This window comes from Labrus bergylta, chromosome 4 (assembly GCF_963930695.1).
Source record: "Labrus bergylta chromosome 4, fLabBer1.1, whole genome shotgun sequence".
Lineage (NCBI taxonomy): Eukaryota > Metazoa > Chordata > Actinopteri > Labriformes > Labridae > Labrus > Labrus bergylta.
The window spans coordinates 10,756,894-10,776,543 of record NC_089198.1 but is presented as its reverse complement, the minus strand read 5'-3'; the positions used below and the strand labels follow the sequence as shown (position 1 = coordinate 10,776,543).

General features: G+C 44.0%; 1 protein-coding gene across 2 annotated transcripts; it reads left to right on the top strand.

The window, feature by feature from the left end:
• The first annotated feature begins 2,340 nt into the window (after positions 1–2,340).
• nfatc4 (nuclear factor of activated T cells 4) lies at positions 2,341–17,509 on the top strand. Of its 2 annotated transcripts, none has more exons than XM_065953702.1 (13): positions 2,341–3,091; positions 8,590–8,798; positions 10,401–10,916; positions 11,002–11,177; positions 11,538–11,700; positions 11,978–12,078; positions 12,643–12,744; positions 13,050–13,237; positions 13,700–13,840; positions 14,746–14,801; positions 14,915–15,041; positions 15,650–16,372; positions 17,235–17,509. In XM_065953702.1, exons 1-13 carry the CDS (start codon positions 2,887–2,889, stop codon positions 17,303–17,305), a joined length of 2,778 nt encoding a protein of 925 aa, XP_065809774.1. In that variant the 5' UTR covers positions 2,341–2,886; the 3' UTR covers positions 17,306–17,509. The 2 variants fall into 2 exon arrangements, with proteins under 2 accessions (XP_065809774.1, XP_020507610.2); XM_020651954.3 differs by having other exon boundaries at positions 2,344–3,091; positions 8,590–8,756.
• The last annotated feature ends 2,141 nt before the right edge of the window (positions 17,510–19,650 follow it).

Sequence of the window (19,650 nt, the reverse complement as noted above, 5' to 3'; positions counted from 1 at the left end):
TTTTGCCTTTCTACATGTGGTTGGACATACTCATGGTATCAGAACATGCTGGAAAGCAGAAGACATAATGAAGCAGTTTCACTATGTGCACAGAAGCGGTTGCTAACCTGTAAATGTCATCGCCCACTCCCACTCGCTTGTAGTGAAATTTCCAAACTATTTCCTCACACTGGTTAACCTTGACTTCATGCTGAAAATTTACTTTTGTGTGTGTGGGTAAAGTTGGAGCGAAAAATTCAGCTGTTTGTGTGCACACATGCAACTTTCCCCAAAACTTTCAGGAATTTTTCAGGAGCTTTGTTCATGTGTGAAATCGCTGTATAGCCGTATGTGCACAAAACTCCTGAAAACTGGCCAATTTTAAACTCTGACTTCACTCGATCGCACCGGCCCCTGAGTTAATTTTTCCGCCTAAATTTGGGATGAGCTTATGTGAGGACACAGCAGGAAATATTCAGGAGAATTCACTGTGAGCAAGCAGAATGGGGTGATGGTATCCTTAAAATCCTGCAGCGAGGGCTTGTGCGCTCTCCTTGAAACTACTTAATTATGTTTTCTGATCACCAGTATGTAATTCTCCGCTCTTCTGTTGATACCAAACTACATGTAGCATTGCTATAAAGGCAAACATTGTCAACAAATCTTTGGCCTCTGTTGCTTCATACATTACTTTCGAATCCTTTTGACGTCATGTACTGCCACCTGAGAGTCCCTCCCCTCCTGTATGACAGGGAATCACACACATTTAGATTATGAATTATGAAGTATCATTAGCTGTTTTCACACATGCACTCCTGAATATTTCTTGAGAATTTCAGGCAGCCTTGCCCCTGAAATCTTCCTGGGTTGTTCGTCCTCACATGTTTCTCACAGCAGGAGACAATGCCTGTCGAACACAAGGGGGGTGGGTCTCAGGAGGCAAGACAAGACTGTGAAAAAATGCCTTTTTTATCAATGCTTCGTAGTTCAGCAGCACATTCACAATATGGCAGAAATAAAACATGAAGCAGTTTCTTTACCTGCATGGTCATGCGCTATACAGTCCATGGTTATGCACCACTTTCATGATATACGCAGAGACCTTTGGTGGGCGCCAACGTGCACTAAACCAAATTCCTACATACTGTTGCTTTAAATGGCAGTGAGTTCAAGCGAGGTCTTTAAAATCTAGAATAAGATGTAAGAAGTGGACACAGTTTTAACTTCGGCAATTACAGGCCAAATAGGTATGAAATAGCCAAAATCAGCCGGGCAGATCCAAAATTGAAATCCTGGCGCCACGCTTGAGCCTAACTGGTTAATTTTCTGGAAATTTCAGGAGTGTAGTCCATTTGTAAAAGGGGCTCTTGGTTTTGTAATACGGCCTGGCAGTGCCACATGGTGAGTTGATAAAGGTATCTGTCCCATGGGCCCCCCACATTTTTTTGCTTTGGTCCTGCTGGTAGCACATTATTTTTCTCTCCATGAGCATAACTGCAACAACTTGAGATCAGTCCAAGATCGGAGGCCTGCCCACACAACCCCTCGAGAGGATGACAGGGAGAGTGAAACAAGCTCCCAGTTACACACCAGTACAACATCGGCCTAATCATTGTGAGAATCAGATGAGGGAGGACAGAGGGAGGGGAGAGAGACAGAGAAGGGGGATGGGGGGTAAGGGCAGAGGGGGGAGAGAACCAGAGAGAGTGTGTTTATTTAAGTTTTTCGTCTCCTGACTCAGACAGAGAGCAGACTGCAGAGGATAATGAGAAACAGATCTTTAGTGGAGAGGAAGGGGAGGGAGGGGAGATCGGAGAGAAGGAGGGACAAGGAAGGAGGAGTGGGGTAAAAAAGAAAAAAAAAAGACGAAGAAGGAGAAAAGGGGAGGAGAGGGACGAGTGACGGCCAAGAAAGGGGGGCAGTCGTGTTTGTCGCCACAGGAAATAGGCCCTCTTATGTTCACTTGCTGACAGTTAACATCACAGCCCTGGTGGCCTCGCAGGAAACCTACAATGGCAGGTTTTAGAGACAGAGCTGCTTGCCATGTGTCCTGCTCATGATTAGAATAATAATCATATTGTGTTGGGCTTCATGACTATTTCACAACTGGGAAAAAGTTATTGATGCCATGGTTGATATGGTTGATACACCTCAGGGACAGAAAAACAAGAAATGATGCGGATGATGCAAGATAAGATGAAAACTGAAAAGAAAAGCCAGATGTGCAGAGTTTAAAATGTGTTTAGGTGTGGAGAGTTTATGTGAAGAAGTGACTGAAAGAGAAACCTCCAGAGAGAGTGAGGAAGAGGGGAGAGGGGGGAAAGGAGGGAGGCTGGAGGTTGGGCAGAGGGGTTTCATGACTGACAGGCCCAAGGTCCTATGGGGGATGACTAACGGACCAACTGGAGCTGGGAAACCCACCCAAAGGCAATTAAGGGTAAAGGACGACAAAAATATTTGATAAACTTTTTTTTTTTTTTTCCCTCCTCCTCTCTCTATCTTGAACGGAGAAGAGGAACAACAAGAAGTGGGGACAAGACGAAGAATAGGAAGTTTTCAGGAAAGTGATGGAGTTCGAATGAAAGGCGGACTAAATCTGGGAGTTATGTTTCGGGAAAAAAAAAATCTGTCAGATCTCATGGACGAAGATTTGATCTGGACCGCAAGGCATGAAAGTTGAAAAAGTTGCAAACATCCGAGCGAGAAGAAGGAATCATCGCGGGGGAAAAAGTTGCTGAAGATACATCAGAATCAAGAGGAAGATTTGCGCAATGACGCGCGCGTAGGAAACAGATCAAAGTTTTGGGAATATCTCGGTTCTTTTTTTTTTTTTTTTTAACTGTTTCACGGACATTAAAGTCGCTTGTAGGGATAAGATTGTATCACTCTATCTGTATCCGGGGGGAGATGGGGGCCGCGCCGGGCTCGGGCTGGGAGGAAGGCGAGTTCGAGTTCAAGTTGGTGTTTGAGGAGGACCCTCCGCTCCGGCAGAGCCAGGGGCAATCCCCGGCGCGCGTAGCCGATCCGGAACGCTCCGTTCCCGGGGAGGAGAGTGAGGGAGCCCTGCTGCACCTGGAGCCCTCCAACAGCATCAACAGCAGCAGCAGCTTGGGTTAGAGTCATTTACTGGATGGTTTAATGTGTAACATAAGAAGTAAAGGGACAAAGGGCTAGTCGCTTTAACACATGGGAACCTCTGTATGTGTGTGTGTGTGTGTGTGTGTGTGTGCGTGTGCGTGTGCGTGTTTGTGTGTGTGTGTGTGTGTGTGTGTGTGTGTGTGTGTGTGTGTGTGTGTGTGTGTATCAGAAGTTGCATGTGCTTTAATGCGAGCCTTCATGTGCATGCCTGTGCTCATATGAAGTGTGTAACTGCAGTGTGTGTGTGCGTGCCTCAATCCGTAAGCATGTGAGCACATTGTTGTTGTGTGTTTGTCCTGTGTGCATGTCTAAGTGTACTCCTGATTGCGTGAGTGCATCTGTGTGTTTGTGCATGTGTGCGTGCAGCCCTCAGACTCAATGTGTTTCTAATCAGCTGTGCGTGTGAGCAGAGTTAACAGCTGCCATCTGGGAAGGAACCTCAACCTCTGTGTACTGAACACGCATCACACACACACACACACACACACACACACACACACACACACACCTCCCTCCCTCCGTCCCTCCTTCACTCACTCAACCTCCATCTCCCTCATTTTTCCCTGCACACACACCTCGTATCCTCACATCCACTCTCCCTCTGTTGTTTCCCGCCCACACTGGCATACACAGTTGTATTACCACCACACCCAAGGTATGAAAGTAAAATTGCAGGAGAAACAGGAGAACAAATTCATCAAGCAGCGTGATAGATTCCCAGAGCATGTAAGGCCTACCTTTACATGGGGGTGTTGTTGGCCCTCATGAAACTTTGGTGTCACTCCTGGTGGCCATATTCATGTCCTCCACTCTTTACTGATACAACATGAAAACAAGTAGCCTAGAACAAATCCCTGGTCTCTGTTTTGGTGTATTTTACAGTTTTAACCAGTTACTGTGTTAAAGGGAGGAAAGGAGCCACTTCGATGTCACCTAATGGTTTGAAACCATTAGCATTTTGGCCTTCCTAGTTGTTCAGTGCTAGCCCTTTTTTGTGAAGACCGTCGATGAGGAGACAAGACAGGGGTCATGAAACACTAAGTTAGCCCTGATTTACTAAAGTCATGCAATCCGACGGCTCATTCATTTTCTGGTTTATTAGCTATAGCTAACAAGCCAGCAACGGTGAGTGCAGACACATACCTGCTAATTAGTGCTAACATTGGCAATTAAGTATTAATGATACCGTTTATGAAAGGAACACAGACTTCTTGGACACAATTTAAGTATAATAACCCGCGCAGCAGGCAATATTCTTCGTCCAGTACACCCAAGAGTTTTACTTCAGTGACTCACGTTAGCTAGGGTGACTCGTAGTAGACCGCTAGTCCAAACCCTTCATTTGCATTGTTATAATTTAAACAGGTGAGGTTTACACTAAGGATTTTTCAAAAATATGTAAAAGTCATTGTGTTCAAAAACTGTCAGTTAACATTGGTAAAAACCCGCTGCATTGAAAACATCGTACTCAGTATATGCTAAAACAATATGTGACATTTTCTGGTATGAAATGTTAACGTTAAACCTCAAGTTGGTGGAGTGAACCCATTGCTGGAAACTTCACCTGCTTAAAAATCCCCAAATCCAATGAACGAGTGACGAGTATAGGCTTCAACCTCAGAAGCCTTTTTTGGGGGGGCTTACATTGTAATTGTAAGATCAATTAAAATGTGGGACCTTTCCTAGCTCATTAATATATTTTTACAGTATTTTATTGTTTGGTCACATATTTTTTTTTTACGTTTACCCAAACGTTGCTATGGGCTTATCGTGGTTATGTGTTTTAAAGGGCCCATATTATGTTTTTTCTAGTTTTATATGCTCTTTAGTGTGTTTTCCAAGTGTCCTGTGCATGTTTAGGAACATCTATTTGCAAAAATTCAAAGTCCGTGGAAACACAGCTTCTCCTACGTCCTCCTGTTAGCTGTAGCATTAGCTGCATGTAACGCTCGGTTCTAGCCCCCGTCGATAAAAATTTCACAGTGTGACATCTTGTCAGTGTGAGATCACTGATCTAAGCTCATTGGCTCGTTGTGGCAAGCCCAGCAGCTCATGTTGCACGCCCGTTAACTTCTGTAGCACGCCCACGATATGCCGTAGCCTGCGGTAGCACAGTAGTGCTAAGGTGCTAATGTTTTTGCTCCCCGGCTCTCGGAGCCAGAGTGGCTGAGCGACTGACCAATTACGGCAGAGCCGACAGGCCGACCAATCAGATCAGACTTGGCACACTGGGGACTCTGAACGTGGGCACTTCAGAGCCTTAGAGAGAGAGTCAGAAGCGAGCCGGTGCATGGAGCGGCAGTACATGAAAACAGACACTTTTTTCAAACTTTAGCTATTGTGAACATACTTTAGTAGTAGATTAAATATACGAACCCCAAAAAGGGCAGAATATGGGCTCTTTAAACTGGCAAAGAGATCCTTACTCAACTAATAAGGAGTAAGGATTAAGTGCATCAGGAATCTTTTCTATCGTGGTGTTCAGCTAGCGGCCCTATGTGGGTTCCCAATCCACAGGTTGTAAACCCCTGATTTAAACGTTACTTTTCTGTGAGAGGTTCAGCTCAGGACACAGAACAAAATAGTACAGTATATTAGATCTCGCACACATGAAATCGGTTTTTATAGTGTTCAATAAGTGTTAGGTACGTTTTGTGGCCCATAAACTTCTCTGCTGGTCCGCTCACAAACATCTAAATCATTGTTTCATGTGAAAAATCCTCCAGCAGAAGTTGCCTCAGCGCTGCGGCTTTAATCACTTGGAAATATTTTTTGTTGCCAGGAAACATTTGAAGAGGTTTTTCACCCCGAGTCTTAATTTGCTGGCAGTTGCCGTTGTGTGTCCGTGTGTTGCCCCAAAAAAAATTGCCTGTGTGGCCCACCGCCATTCAGTGCAACAATGATGAGCTGGAGCCCTCGCTCATTACAGAGTAACTACTGTTTGGCTCCGTGTGCAGGCAGACCACTCCACGTTTGTGAAATGCTGTGGTGACGACTGTGGCCTTGACTGTGGTATCTTTCGGATGATTGTTCGGTGATGTCAGAAATGTTTTGCTGAGAATTTTTCTGAAATAAAACAGGAGATGTCAAGAAACGGCCCGATTCATCTGAATAAGTGAGCCAGCAGAGAACTTAATGTTTGGTTGCAGTTCACACTTCACCCTTTACTGCTCGAGTTCTGACTAAAGAGATGGAAACATTTTAAGAAGATATACTTTAATAATCCAATTCAATTTTACACTCTGTTATTGAGACATGCAACACACACACAGGCTGAAACACACACACAAGCATGCACAAACAGGATCATATGGACATGCACTAATGGAGAGATGGCAGTGAGTGGACTCTTTATGCCTTGTAGAGACAGGACAGTGGAGAGAGTCAGAAATCAGGGAGAGAGAGAGAGTGGGGAGGGACATTCGGGAAAGAGCCGCAAGTCGGAATCGAACCCGGGCCATCCTTTATGAGAACTGTATCCTCCATACAAGGGGTGCGGTACAAGGGGTTCACTAACCACTACGCTACCGGTGCCCCAACAAAAAACACTTTGTGGCATTCAAGCCAGTGTCGAGGCATATCTTCTTCTCTCTGCTGTTTGTGTGTCTCCCAGCACCTACATGATGTGTTTATAACCAGCCTTTAAGGTAGCTTAGCTTAGCATAGAAGGAAAGAGCAAACATGGCACACAACCACTCCTGAAACCATTATGTGTCAGCAAAAAAAAAAGAATAAAAAAGCCACACTTGTTGTTTACCCTGTTTCCAGTTCTATGCTAAGCTAAGCTAACTGTCTACTTTACACAATGTGTATATGGTAACAAAAAATAATCTTAGCAAGTGAATTTGCTTTTCCTAAAGATAGATAGATACTTTATTGATCCCGAGGGAAATTCAAAGCATCCAGGAGCAGGTTACAAAGACGTACATGACATGAAACATTGGTTACAAATTAAACCACAAAACCGACGCCCCCCCCCCCCCCCCCCCCAATTAACCCGAAAAAAAGATTTAAAGACTACCCCGAGATGAAACAAACTTAAACTGTGCAATTAAAAAATAGACGTATACAAGCAAATGTACATAACCTGTGCAGGGATAAAAATATGTGTAATTTAAACAAGAACCTATAAACACTTGAGGAAAAAATCTGTAATTGGACCTGAATATAAAAACTAAAACTAAAAAAGTGTTGACCTTCTGAAGTTGGGTTGTTTATATACAACGGGGCAGCAGTAGCTCAGTCTGTAGGGACTTGGTTTGGGAACCGGAGGGTCACCGGCTCAAGCCCCGGTGCGGACCAACTATGGAAGTTGGTCTGGTAGCTGGAGAGGTGCCAGATCACTTCCTGAGCACTGCCAAGATGCCCTTGAGCAAGGCACCAAACCCCCTCCCCACCACCAGCTCAGGAGCGCCCGCTGTGGGTTGCTCCGTCACCCTGACATCCCTCCATTAGCGCATGTCCATAGGATCCTGTTTGTGCATGTGTGTGTATTTCAGCCTATGTGTGTGTTGCATGACTTACAGAGTGTGAAAACAGAAATTTCCCCTTGTGAGGATCAATAAAGTAAATCTTAATCTTAATATGTACAGCAATGTTTAAAAAGCAGATAGTTAAAGTTAAGCAAAATTAAAGTATCATTCCTTTATCTAAAAATAAATCAAAAGTCTGTGGCACACTGAGAATAACGTAATTATATTTTTCAGTTCACTCCCAATAAAATGTAGTACTTTTATTTTCAGTGTGCCACGGACCTTTGATTTATTTATTATTTATATGGTATGTTCCTGCAACCGTGTTAAGGCTGTGTATGGGTTACCCTGTTGGCCAATTCGCTAAAGTTTATTTTATCTGTTAAGGGGATAAAATTCTTCAGATGCTATAAACACTTTCACTTCAGAGGAAAAGTTCCAGTTGTGTGCCTTTTCCATATGGCAACGATTTCAGATCACTAAACTGTTACGGATGATTTATGGATGTTGAAAATGAAAAATGAATCTCTGCTTGCCACAAATTGGGTTCATAGAAGTTTGATTGACATCTAATGAGTGTTTCTCATGCCACTTGTTAAAGAACAGCAATTTTCTAAAGATTAATGCCATTTGGGATTCAATGAATGCATGTTGCATGACCCAAAAGCCACAACATGTGATATAACAGTGTGCATGAAAGAAAGGGAAATGGGAAAATTATTATATGAAAAAATCAGCCAATATAAACTGTAAATTGTTTCCATGTTGGATAAACTCTAGCAGAAAGAGAAATCTGATATCTCTAAACAAGTGCATGTCTATAGGATCCTGTTTGTGCATGTGTGTGTATTTCAGCCCATGTGTGTGTAGCATGTCTCAACAACAGAGTGTAAAATAGAATTTCCCCTCGCAGGATTGGTAAAGGATATCTTCTTCTTCTTAAGTCTTTTGCCATCATGTGCATGTCAATGCTCTGAATTGATCCTATCCGTTTTACCAGTTACAGATAACCACCTGGATGCCAATCATTCAGGACACTCAATCAGCATCCCCAGCCCCCCACCATCGGCCAATCAGAGGGCTGGGATGCATTCCCCGCCACCACGAAGGGCCCCCGTCCGAGAGTTCAGTGGGACCTACGAGAGCCTGCCGGCACGCTCTGTACAGGTGAAGCAGCTTGTTTACAAACCTCAGAATCCGTCTGCGGAGGTATGGCCATTTTTGCACCTTTTTCATATTTCACTTCATTGAAAACATATTCGTTTTGAACCACTGACTTTATCACTGACATGTGTTTAAGTTTCAACAGCTGAAGTTACTAAAATGTGTGTTTTTTTGAAAGTGAGCTTTGAATCTTTTGAGTAAGTTGCTCCTTAAGTTTAGGAAACTTTCATCACACTTTCATACTATGAACAACCGTTTGTTGTAAATGAGTACAACACCAGACCTTTGTAAATGACTTAAAAGGGTTCTTGGTGGTTTTCCCTCCCTCTAAAACAAAGTGTTCATTTTACCTTCACATGTCTTGAGACCAGCTGAGAGTGATTCTATTTCAGTGTTACATTTGTCCTCAGAGGACAATCTCTCTTTCATTGTGGGATTTAGCTCCTAATATTTGATTTCACAAGTAAAGTTGATGCCAAGTAAGACAACTGGATAGCAATACAATCAAAAAGTGTAGCAGTCTGGGGTGCCATTAAATTAGTGGTTAGTGTGCACGCCCTATGTACAGAGGCTATAGTCCTCTAAGCGGGCGGCCCGGGTTCAAATCCCACATGCGGCTCCCTTCATTCCCCACTCTCTCTCCCTGATTTCTGACTTAATCAATTGTCCTGTCTCTAAATAATAAAAAGTACAAAAATAAACCTTAAAAAAATGCAGCAGTCTATTGAGCCCTCTGTTGAGGAAATAATGTCCTACAAGTCTCAGAGCTCCCTGAAACATGTGTGTGAAGTTTCTTGTTCTAAATCCACTCTGATCCTGTATTTGATCATGTCTATAAACGCCTCTATTTCAGCCCTGCTCAGAACAGGCTGTTTCTGTGTCTGTAGCTTTAAATATGTAAATGAGCCGTGTTTGACCACGCCCCCTCTTTAAGGGGATGTGCCTTGGGCTTGCTCACTCCATGCCCTATGGTTTTACACTGTGAGGGCAGACTCAGAGGGCAGAACAAACACCTAGCTGTGGGAGTGTCACCCACCTGGGGGAGGGGCTACTGCCCTTTGTGATGTCATGAAGGGAAAATCTCCAAACGGCCTGTTTGAGCACACATTTTCTGGAAAGTGGAGCAGGCAAAATTGGGGGGTTTGTAGACAGACTAGAGACACATATTAGTGTTAGAAAAACATGGTAAAGTGTACTTGTGCATAATATGTGACCTTTAAAAGTATTTAGGATCTATTAAAATCACAGGTGAAATAGACATCTGCCACTAAAAGTAGACAAACGATCCAAAAATCCAGGAAGTTTATATTTAGACCTGAAGGGTGAAAAGTCTGAACATAAGTCATTCACTTTCTTTTTACCTTTTTTTAATCTTCAGTTTGTTTGAGAAAGATGTAAAAAGTGTCAGTTTTAAGTCAGAATAACACTGGCCATCAGTCACAGCTGTGGCTGCTGAGATAAGTCAACGTATTTGATGTTATTAGCTGCAGAACCCTCTGCACCCCTACGTCCCACGACTACAATTATGAATGAGAGAAAATCTGTGAATACTTACTGAACACCTGAGAAGCTGATAGGAGCACATATTTGGAATGCTGCTTGCTTCAAGGTGATAAAACGGTATTTCATTCTTCATCTTGTCTCCAGGTTTCAGAGTCTCGTGTGGTCGAGTGTCCCAGCATCCAGATAACGACTATTTCCCCTGAAGACGACCCGGCATCCAACATTTCCAGTTACTGGGACATGGGTGGTGGCGGTGGTGGCTGGGACCGCGATCGCCTCTACCTCCCCCTGCTGGACCCCTTCAGTTACCGCGACAGATGCCCCGGCTCCCTCAGCCCGAGCCCCGCCTCCAGCCCCTCCTCCCGTGGCTGGCTGAGCCCCGCCTCCAGCTGTGACTCCCTGCTGGTGGAGGAGGAGGAGCTGAACGAGGCCGCCATCAATTTCGGGCTCTCGCCGTCCTCAAGGCCGACTTCTCCTGGAGGTAAAAAGCGTAGAAACTCCCCCCTGGCCTCGCCCTGTACATCACGGAGGGGGAGCTACTCAGACGACCTGCAGGGATGCAACCTGGAGGGCGGAGACTCCATCAGTCTGTCCCAAGCTCCGCCCAGCAGCTGTGAGCTCAGCATCCCGCAGAAAACCCGGAAGACGTCGTTGGAGCAGGTAAAAGCGTAAATATGATTGAATTCAAACTCTTTTCAGGAGTCTGCTTTACAGTGAAAGTGTTGGACCTTGTTTTGGCTTCCAGCTGTCTCCCAGGGAGGTGGATCAGGAGCAGGCTCCGGGACACGGCTCCCCCTGCCTGCTGACTGAGACACAGCAGACCAGACGAGAGCCCCCTTCAGTGGGCATGGACTACCTCTCTGTGCCCCCTGCTTTAGCCTGGGGCAGGACCCGAGCCAGCGCACACAGCCCTCTGTTCAGGCAAGGATACACACCACTGAATTTTATGAAATGATGCAATAATAAACTGTTTAAAGTTAAATACAGATGATTCATCAAAGGGTATATATCTTTCCAGAGAGAGTTTCTCCATTATTAAAAATATAGATAAATGGTCTTAAATAAATGACGGTCCCTTTGGAGTAAAGTCGACCATTAAGCTTGATATGTGTGACTACATGCTATTAAACAGTCACTGCCACAGAGACTCTGCAAAAAATACTTCTTGTCCAAATATGGTCAACTCCTTCCACTCTTCATATATAGATTATAATGTTTCATGTATAAATCTCCAGTAAATCTAAATGTAAAACTGATGTTACTGGTTTAACACACCTGTAGGTCCAGTGCTCTGCCGCCTCTCGACTGGCCGCTGCCGTCCCAGTTTGACCAGTACGAGCTGCGCATCGATGTGCAGCCCCGCCCACACCACAGGGCGCACTACGAGACGGAGGGGAGCAGAGGAGCCGTCAAAGCTACGCCGTCAGGACATCCTATCGTCAAGGTGGAGCAAAAAAAAAAAACCTGCTGAAAGAGCAGCCATTGCTAAACGGCGTCTTTAGGAATGATGCACATACTGGAAATGTTTTATTACCTCTGTAGGTTTAACGTGAGAGTATCCTAAACGCTCCTACTGCCTTCGTATCAAATGGGATTTCTAACAAATCCTGAGACAAAGATTTGGTGTGAATGTTGTGTTTTGTGTCTCAGTTTTGTGTTGTGGCCTGGTCACAGTTTGATCCCCCCCCCCCCCCCCCCCCCCCCTCTGTGTGTCTGTGCAGCTGTGTGGATACTCAGAGAGGAAGCCGCTCTCCCTTCAGGTTTTCGTTGGAACAGCTGACGACCGATCGATCAGGCCACATCCTTTCTATCAGATCCACAGGTACTCAAGTGTATTCCTGTATCGAAACATATTTCCTGGCATTCACGTTCATGTTGATGATGTTCAGCTGAAGACGAGGAAAACTGTCCGCTGTGGCTTTAACCATTGCGTAACCCACCACCAGCTGGTCCAGGAAATGTCCCACACCAGTTACTCTCAAGGCAGCTTTAGATGAGCTTGATATAAGACAATGATAATTGTTAAATCTATGCATTAAATGAACAAAAACAGAAACAAAGGCAGGTAGTTTTCTTTTTTTGTAGGATTGTTTTTAGAGCAGATTTTTAATATAAAAGTCTGAGTTTGGGGCGCTGGTGGCGCAGTGGTTAGTGCGCGCGCCCCATGTATGGAGGCCGTAGTCTTCCAAGTGGGCGGCCCAGGTTTGAATCCAGCCTGTGGCTCTTTTACCGCATGTCATTCCCCACTCTCTCTCTCTCCCTGATTTCTCATTCTATCCACTGCCCTATCTCTCCATTAAAGGCACAAAAAGCCCAAAAATAAAAAGTCTGAGTTTTTTGTTACAGCATAACTGTGAGAAATTCAGGTTTAACTTTTTCCTCTCAGGGTGACGGGCAAGATGGTGGGCACTGCTAGTCATGAAAGCGTCCAGGCGGGGACCAAAATACTCGACATCCCCCTCAACCCTGAGAACAACATGACCGCACTGTGAGTAACAGAGGGACGGGAAACTTCTTGTGCAAAAGCCTGACAAAAAATTGTTCATATTTGTGAATGCTTTTCAACCTTTTACTTCAATTTCAAGGCTGTGGTTCACACTCGAGAGGGAGGATATTGATAGATATTAATTTAACCACATCAATATTTAAGACTGTGACTAAATCAAATCGCTTTTAGGCATTGCAGCTGCTGACAGAGCGATATGAATCAGGATGTTGCAGCATGTGGATCAACACTTGACTTGTTTGATGTATAGAAATAGAAATATAGAAATAGAAATGTTTGTCTTGCAGCATCGACTGTGCTGGGATTCTGAAGCTGAGGAACTCGGACATCGAGCTAAGAAAAGGAGAGACGGACGTTGGACGTAAGAACACGCGTGTACGGCTGGTTTTTCGTACCCACCTCCCTCTAGCGCCTCCTGTGGCCCCGCCTGGTCGAGTCCTGGCTCTGCAGGTCGCCTCCCAGCCCATCGAATGCTGTGAGTAGCCGCTCAGCTGCAGTTTCACCTTTTTACATGATGCATAACATAGAAGGTTATTAAAGCGACTGTATATTTGTGAGCTTTTGACCTGCTTCCCACATTTTCCTTTAAAATAAGCAAGGCAGGTTTAGTTATAGAGCCTCATCTAACATGGAGAAACTCAAAATGCTTTACCCAGATAAAAAACAGAACATTAACAACATCATTAAGGCATTAGAATAAAAAATCAATTCAAACATGAGCCCCTTAAGGTCGCCTTCTATACAAAAATACCAGAGAAGCTTTTTTTGGGTCAACTTGTCAGTTGCACGTTTTTGTTTGTGAAGGGCCTAAAAATCTGCAGGTTGTTTTCTTGAACAACCTTTTATCAAGCCTTTAACTCTGTTTATATATTCTAGAGGTACTTGAACCCTCAGAGTCAAAGTAAAGGTCTTAGTTGTCCGTCTCTCCTCGTTTCAGCCCAGCGATCGGCTCAGGAGCTGCCCGTCATCGAGTCTGTCAGTCTTACGTCCTGCTCTGTGGAGGGAGGGGAGGAGCTTCTGCTGAGCGGCAACAACTACCTGCCAATCTCCAGAGTCCTTTTCATGGAGAGAGGGACAGGTAAGGGCCTGCAGAGGACACTTAAAATGATCTGAGGTCACTGATGTTCTCCGTAGGATCCCCGTTTCAATTAAGCGCTTGAAAACTTTCAGAAATGAGATGGGGGACAAAAGTCGTTTTGTCTGTTTAATCTGCAAAAACCAAATAGAGGAGGCTGAAAATAGCAGCAGTGTTATTACATCATGAAATTGTACAAGATTTTTTTGTTAAAAACACTGCGTTGTGAAACAGGCTTAAGCTGTGGTCAGAGGTATCAGGATTCTTCATAACACTACAAAAGGATTTTAGATCAAATTACAGTAGGTTTTTTTGGGGCGCTGATAGCCCAGCGGTTATGTTGCACACCTCATGTACAGAGGCTGTAGTCCTGGGTTTGAATCCAACCCTCTGCCATTTCCTGCATGTCATCCCTCGCTCTCTCCTCACAACATTTCCTGACTCTCTTTAGCTGTCCTAAGTAATACATTTAAAAAAGACTCAAAAGACTTGTTGATAAAAAATTAACAAAAAGAGAAGAGGAGGAGGATTTTGAGGAGGGTTTATTAAATTCTGGCAAGTAGACATCATTGTTTGAGAAAGGATCAACTCTTACATCTTTATCTTTATGGTTTGAAACATGCAGGGCTTTGAAAATCACTCCTCTGCCTCTCTCTGAGTACTTTTACTTTTGGTAGGATTTGAAAAGCGGGAAATTTAGGAGTAATATTACAACTTTACCAGGATAAAGATTTCATTGCTTCTTCCAGCACTGATCGCGTCTACTTCTAAAGCAGGACCAACCGGGTTTAAATGTAACACTTTACCTTTGATGCAGTTACAATTCATCATATTCAACCAGCTGATTGTGTCTATGTGTATGCAAGCAAAAACACAACAACACTTAATTGTATTTTTGTATCAATCAGATGGTAAATTGCAGTGGGAGGAGGAGGCTCATGTTGACCGAGACAACAGCAACGAGGTAATGTTGCACATGTAATAATTTCAAAATTAAAATGTCAGTTCTGGTCAAGCATGTAGAGATTGTCCTCCAATTTGGAGCATTCAAAATCTGCATCTCTTTTTTCCTTCTAGGGTCTGTTGTGTGTGAGGGTTCCCGCCTACAGCGACCTGTCCGTCAATCGACCTGTGTCCGTTAGTCTTTACGTCTCCAACGGGAAGAGGAAAAGGAGCAGCACTCACTGCTTCAAGTATCTGCCCAGTGAGTGTCCCCTCTCCTCCGATTCACTCCAGTTTATTTCTTCTCTTTCTCAGGTTTTGTTAAGTTAGTGTGTTTACATTTCACGACGGTGTTAGCGGTCTTCTTAGAGGGAGACACATGAAGGAGAGATTTTCTTTGAAGTTCGAAATACTACAAAAAAAAAACAATTAGTATAAAAACACCAAATGTATAAAATACTTCATGATTTCCTTCAATACAAATACATTTAAATATAACTCTGAATGTCCCTCAATTATTGTGGTACTAATTCACAATGAGACTTTCTTTTGACGGACACAGAAGACAACCCCCCCCCCCATCAACAAATCTAAATTAATAGTTCCTCAGCAAACTCTCCTTTTATTAATGAAAACTAATTCTGCCAACCCAATTTTTAAATGACAAAAAAAGATACATTTATCAAATATGTTTGATTAAAAATTGTTTTGTTTTTTTCAGAGAAAACATACATATATTTTTTTCTTTGCTGAAAAGGCAAAAAAAAATAATAAAAAATGACCAGCCATATTTAAATAATTAATGGGAAGGATATTTTAATATAAATAATTCTCACTTATTAATTGGAATGTGTTGTTTTTGTCTCACAGTTATGTTTAAAGAGGAGGACCCCCTGCTGTCCCGGCCCTCTGCTCTTCCGCTGCAGGGGGGGTCTGTGTGTCCCGTGGGGGATCAAACCAGGATGGATCGGGGCTTCCACATGAGAGGCGACCCCATGGGTGATGATCGAGGCCTGGGATTCCACCTACCCCCCTACCCCTCCACCTACTCACCCCCCTGCCCATCGATGAGTTACCATGACGACTACTGCTCGAAACCAGACTCTGTGCTGGAGGATCCCGGCGGGTCCAGGGCGTCTCTCTCTGAACGTCACCCCAGCTTCGAGAACCTGGAGCTGGGCTTCACCGAGCTCCTTCCTCCCTTGTACCCCCGCGGCCCGCAGCCTCCCTCCCCCTCCCCTTCACCGTGGCTGGACTCACCTTACCTGTCCTCCTCACCTTCTCCCTCCCACTCCTCCTCCCTCAGCCCGTTTCCAACCGGCAGTCCCATCTCCACCTCCCCTCTGCCTCCCTTCCAGACCTCCCCGTACCCCCAGTACTCCCCGTATCCTCAGGAGGTGTGTCCATCCCCGCCATCCAACCTCAGCCCGTATCAGGACATCTGCCCAGCGCACTACTCCCAATACGACGGCTGGGACCCCCAGGGAAGGGTGCTGGGGACAGGACATGGGGGAGAGAGGGATGCCAAGATCCAGGAGTTTCCTCTGGAGTTCACCAGCCCTACATCTATGCACCACATCACGTTTGAGGAAGGTGAGGACTTTTACTTACCACAATCAGTTTAATTACCTGCTAATAAAACAACAGAAAAATGTCAAGTATGGATAAATAAGTGGGAGGAAAATGTTGAATTATAAACTGACTGGTTGGATAGAAATTGCTTCTGAATTAATTCTCCATATTTTTAAAGTTTCTTGTCTATTGTTACTGAATTAGTATTAATAATCCTAACTGTATGCCACTGCCATAAAATGAGAGTCCTAATGTGAACAATCTGCCGAGTCCTTACTCGTACCTCAACAGGTGAGAGTAAGCCAGAAACATCAGTAACTACTGCTGAGATATTTACATTCTTTACTTTGACTTTAAGGTTTATTTAAGGGAATTTTTCACTTTGTGTCCCTCCGCCTCAGCACAAGTTCTGAATACAGTAAATTTACAGCGAACAGTTTGTCTTTATGAAACAGTCTGATGCTAGAGAACCACACAGCAGACGGATGCATCGACTGCATAGGGATGAAGATCTGTCATCTATGCCAATCAATAATGCAAAACATTTAACCAACTTAAGTATTGAAACAATGTTTTATGGCCAAAGTCAGTATTTATTTATTGGACTTTCATCGTGGCTTCTTACCTTAGCAGCTCCACTGTTCAGTTCCTTTGAAATGTCCCTTTAAGGTTAAATCAGGGCATTCAAATTTAAAACTTTGATGATGATTTGAATTGAATTTCTCTTTCCGACCAATAAATGTGAATGAGAGGCTGAATCCCACGCTGATCTGAGCTGTGTGTAAGCTGAACTAACTTCATGATGTCGAGTATTGGAGGTGGATGAATGGACGGAGTGATAAACACGGTTGTGACTGTCTCTCCTCTTCTCTTCTCTCCACAGTGTCAGAGTTCATCGGTGAGGACATCCAGTCCTACCAGTCAGGCTCACAGATGGACAACCGGCCTAACTGACCTCTGAGCAGCTCATGACCCCCCTCCCCCCCCCCCCCTCTGGTATTCAGCATAACTTAAAATCCACTATGCACTTGATATGAAGATGCATTGATGCATGACTGATCATCAGGACACTGTTGTAATTATGACCACCGGTAACTGTTTTATAAAGGGAAACTCATGTTTATAACATGTTTTCAATATAAATTATACAAGAAAGTGCTCGGGGTTTGGTGTGTTTTTTCCACAGAACCCAAAGTAACCACTCATACACGGTGAATTCAGATCAGTCAGGAGAGACAGGTCAATACAGAAAATGATTTATTACAATGAATAACATGGAAATGTGACTTGGCAGAAGCACTTTGGCGCTTGGACTCTATGGGGTGGTTGATGCGTTTGGAAAATGACAACAAATGAATCCCCCACATGGAGTCCAGACACGGGTGGTGGTGGTGAAGCTGATGACTTGATGAGAATGGATGGATGATGAATCTATGAAGATGGGCGGTGAAGGGGAGGAGGAGGGGCGTACAAAACATCCCAGGTCGGAACTAAGGCAGAGAAAGAATCATGTTTAAAAGAGGAGCAGAGAGATGATAGGCTGATAATGACGGAGGAACGCCATGCCATTGGTTAGATGAGTACCGCTGATGAGACAGCTGATTATCCAATCACAGCCCCAGAAATGAAAGTGGAAATGTAAGTGAGCGTAAGAGGGATGGATGAGAGATAGACTCAATATAAAGTCTTCAAGACTGAACACTAGAGCTTCAGATTAAAGGGACTGAGGGGGAAAAGTCTTAAAACTGGAAATTTAAACAGTTTAATATGCAAGATAATGTTTTCACCACAATCCCACTCAACTACACACTTTATTTTCCTCTGTTTCTCTTCATTTTTCCTGAATGGGACTTTATTATAGCAGACGACTTATCCATCTAGCTGTAAAAAAAAGTTACAGAAATGTAATGGAGACAGGATTTAGGATACTTTTTTATAAACTTTGGACTTCCCTCCAGATGTTTGCAATGCAGCTACGAGCCAGCTTCATTTAATTGATAAAGTTTAAAAAACAACGTTTCCGCTCCATCTTCTCTCAGTAGATGTCGGGTCTGAGGCTGGTGTAAATGTAAAGTGTTGAGACCTCAACGTGTAGTGTGGCCTCATGAAAGGCTGATGTGACTCGGCTGTGTCTGTCGAAGCTGTTTGAAAGGTTTGCATGAGAAATAGTTTGTTAGCTCCTCTGTAAACAGAGCGGGTTCGTCTGGAGGAAACAGTGCCACCTTGGGGGTGGGGGGGGGGGACACGAGACACCTCACACATCCTTAAATCATCAGCCAACTGTTTGAGATTTCACTCAATCTGCTCTCATGCTTCACAGGTCTGATTTTCTTTCCACTGTAACCAGTGTGGCCTCAAGAAAGACAGGCAGAAATGTGTAATCATAGCCGAGCAGAAAAGCAGTAAAAAATACATTAATGTAACAAAAAGACTATTCTATGTTTTCTTGACGGTTTTATGAGTCTCAAATGGTCGAGTGCAGCCAAACATGGGCATGTTAGGAGCCGGAGACCAAAAAAGAAAGCCTTAATGGTAAGGGAAAGATAAAGCTGGAGAGGAGCTTTGAACACGTTTTAAAAAAAGAGGAACTTTCTGTTTGAATCTGCAGCCATAACTCCTCCATGACACTGACTGTTCCAGGTCCAGCTTTTTCTCTCTCTGGCTGCAGCTCAGGAAAGGTCGTTACACATGGAAAGTTTATGAGGGGTGAATGTGGCAAAGATAATGGAAGGAACGTCTCCGAGCACAAACCGCCGACCGACGTTATTTGATACGTTCCTTTTTAAACAAGATCGTTTTATAGATTAGACTGCACAGGAGCTGTTTTGTTTGTGGTGCTAAACCAAAGTCAATCTATTTACTTTTGGAGTCGTCAAGAAACATTTTAAAGTTCCAGTTTTGTTTCTCCTTTTCTGTTTTGTTCCTGCTCATCTCCTCCACAGGGGTGTGTCTAGAGAGGTGACATACCCTCCCCCCCCACTGTACATTTTCCTGACCTTGCTGTTCACACATGCACCTCACAGCAGGAGACCATCCCTTTCAAACTGGAGGTGTGACAGGGGAACTCCTGAGGCAAGACGTGAGGTAAAAAGTCAACGCAGACAATGAGAATATTTGCCTTTAAATCGATGCTACTTGTAGTTCAAAAGGAATCACACTATCAACAAAAGACATAAAAACTTAATTCACCTGTTTAATTACAGTGCAAAGAGGTCGTAGTGGTCTTGGTCGTACAGTCTATGCACAGTGCACCGGTCACAGGATATAAACATCACCACCCTCTCCCACTCTCTCAAACT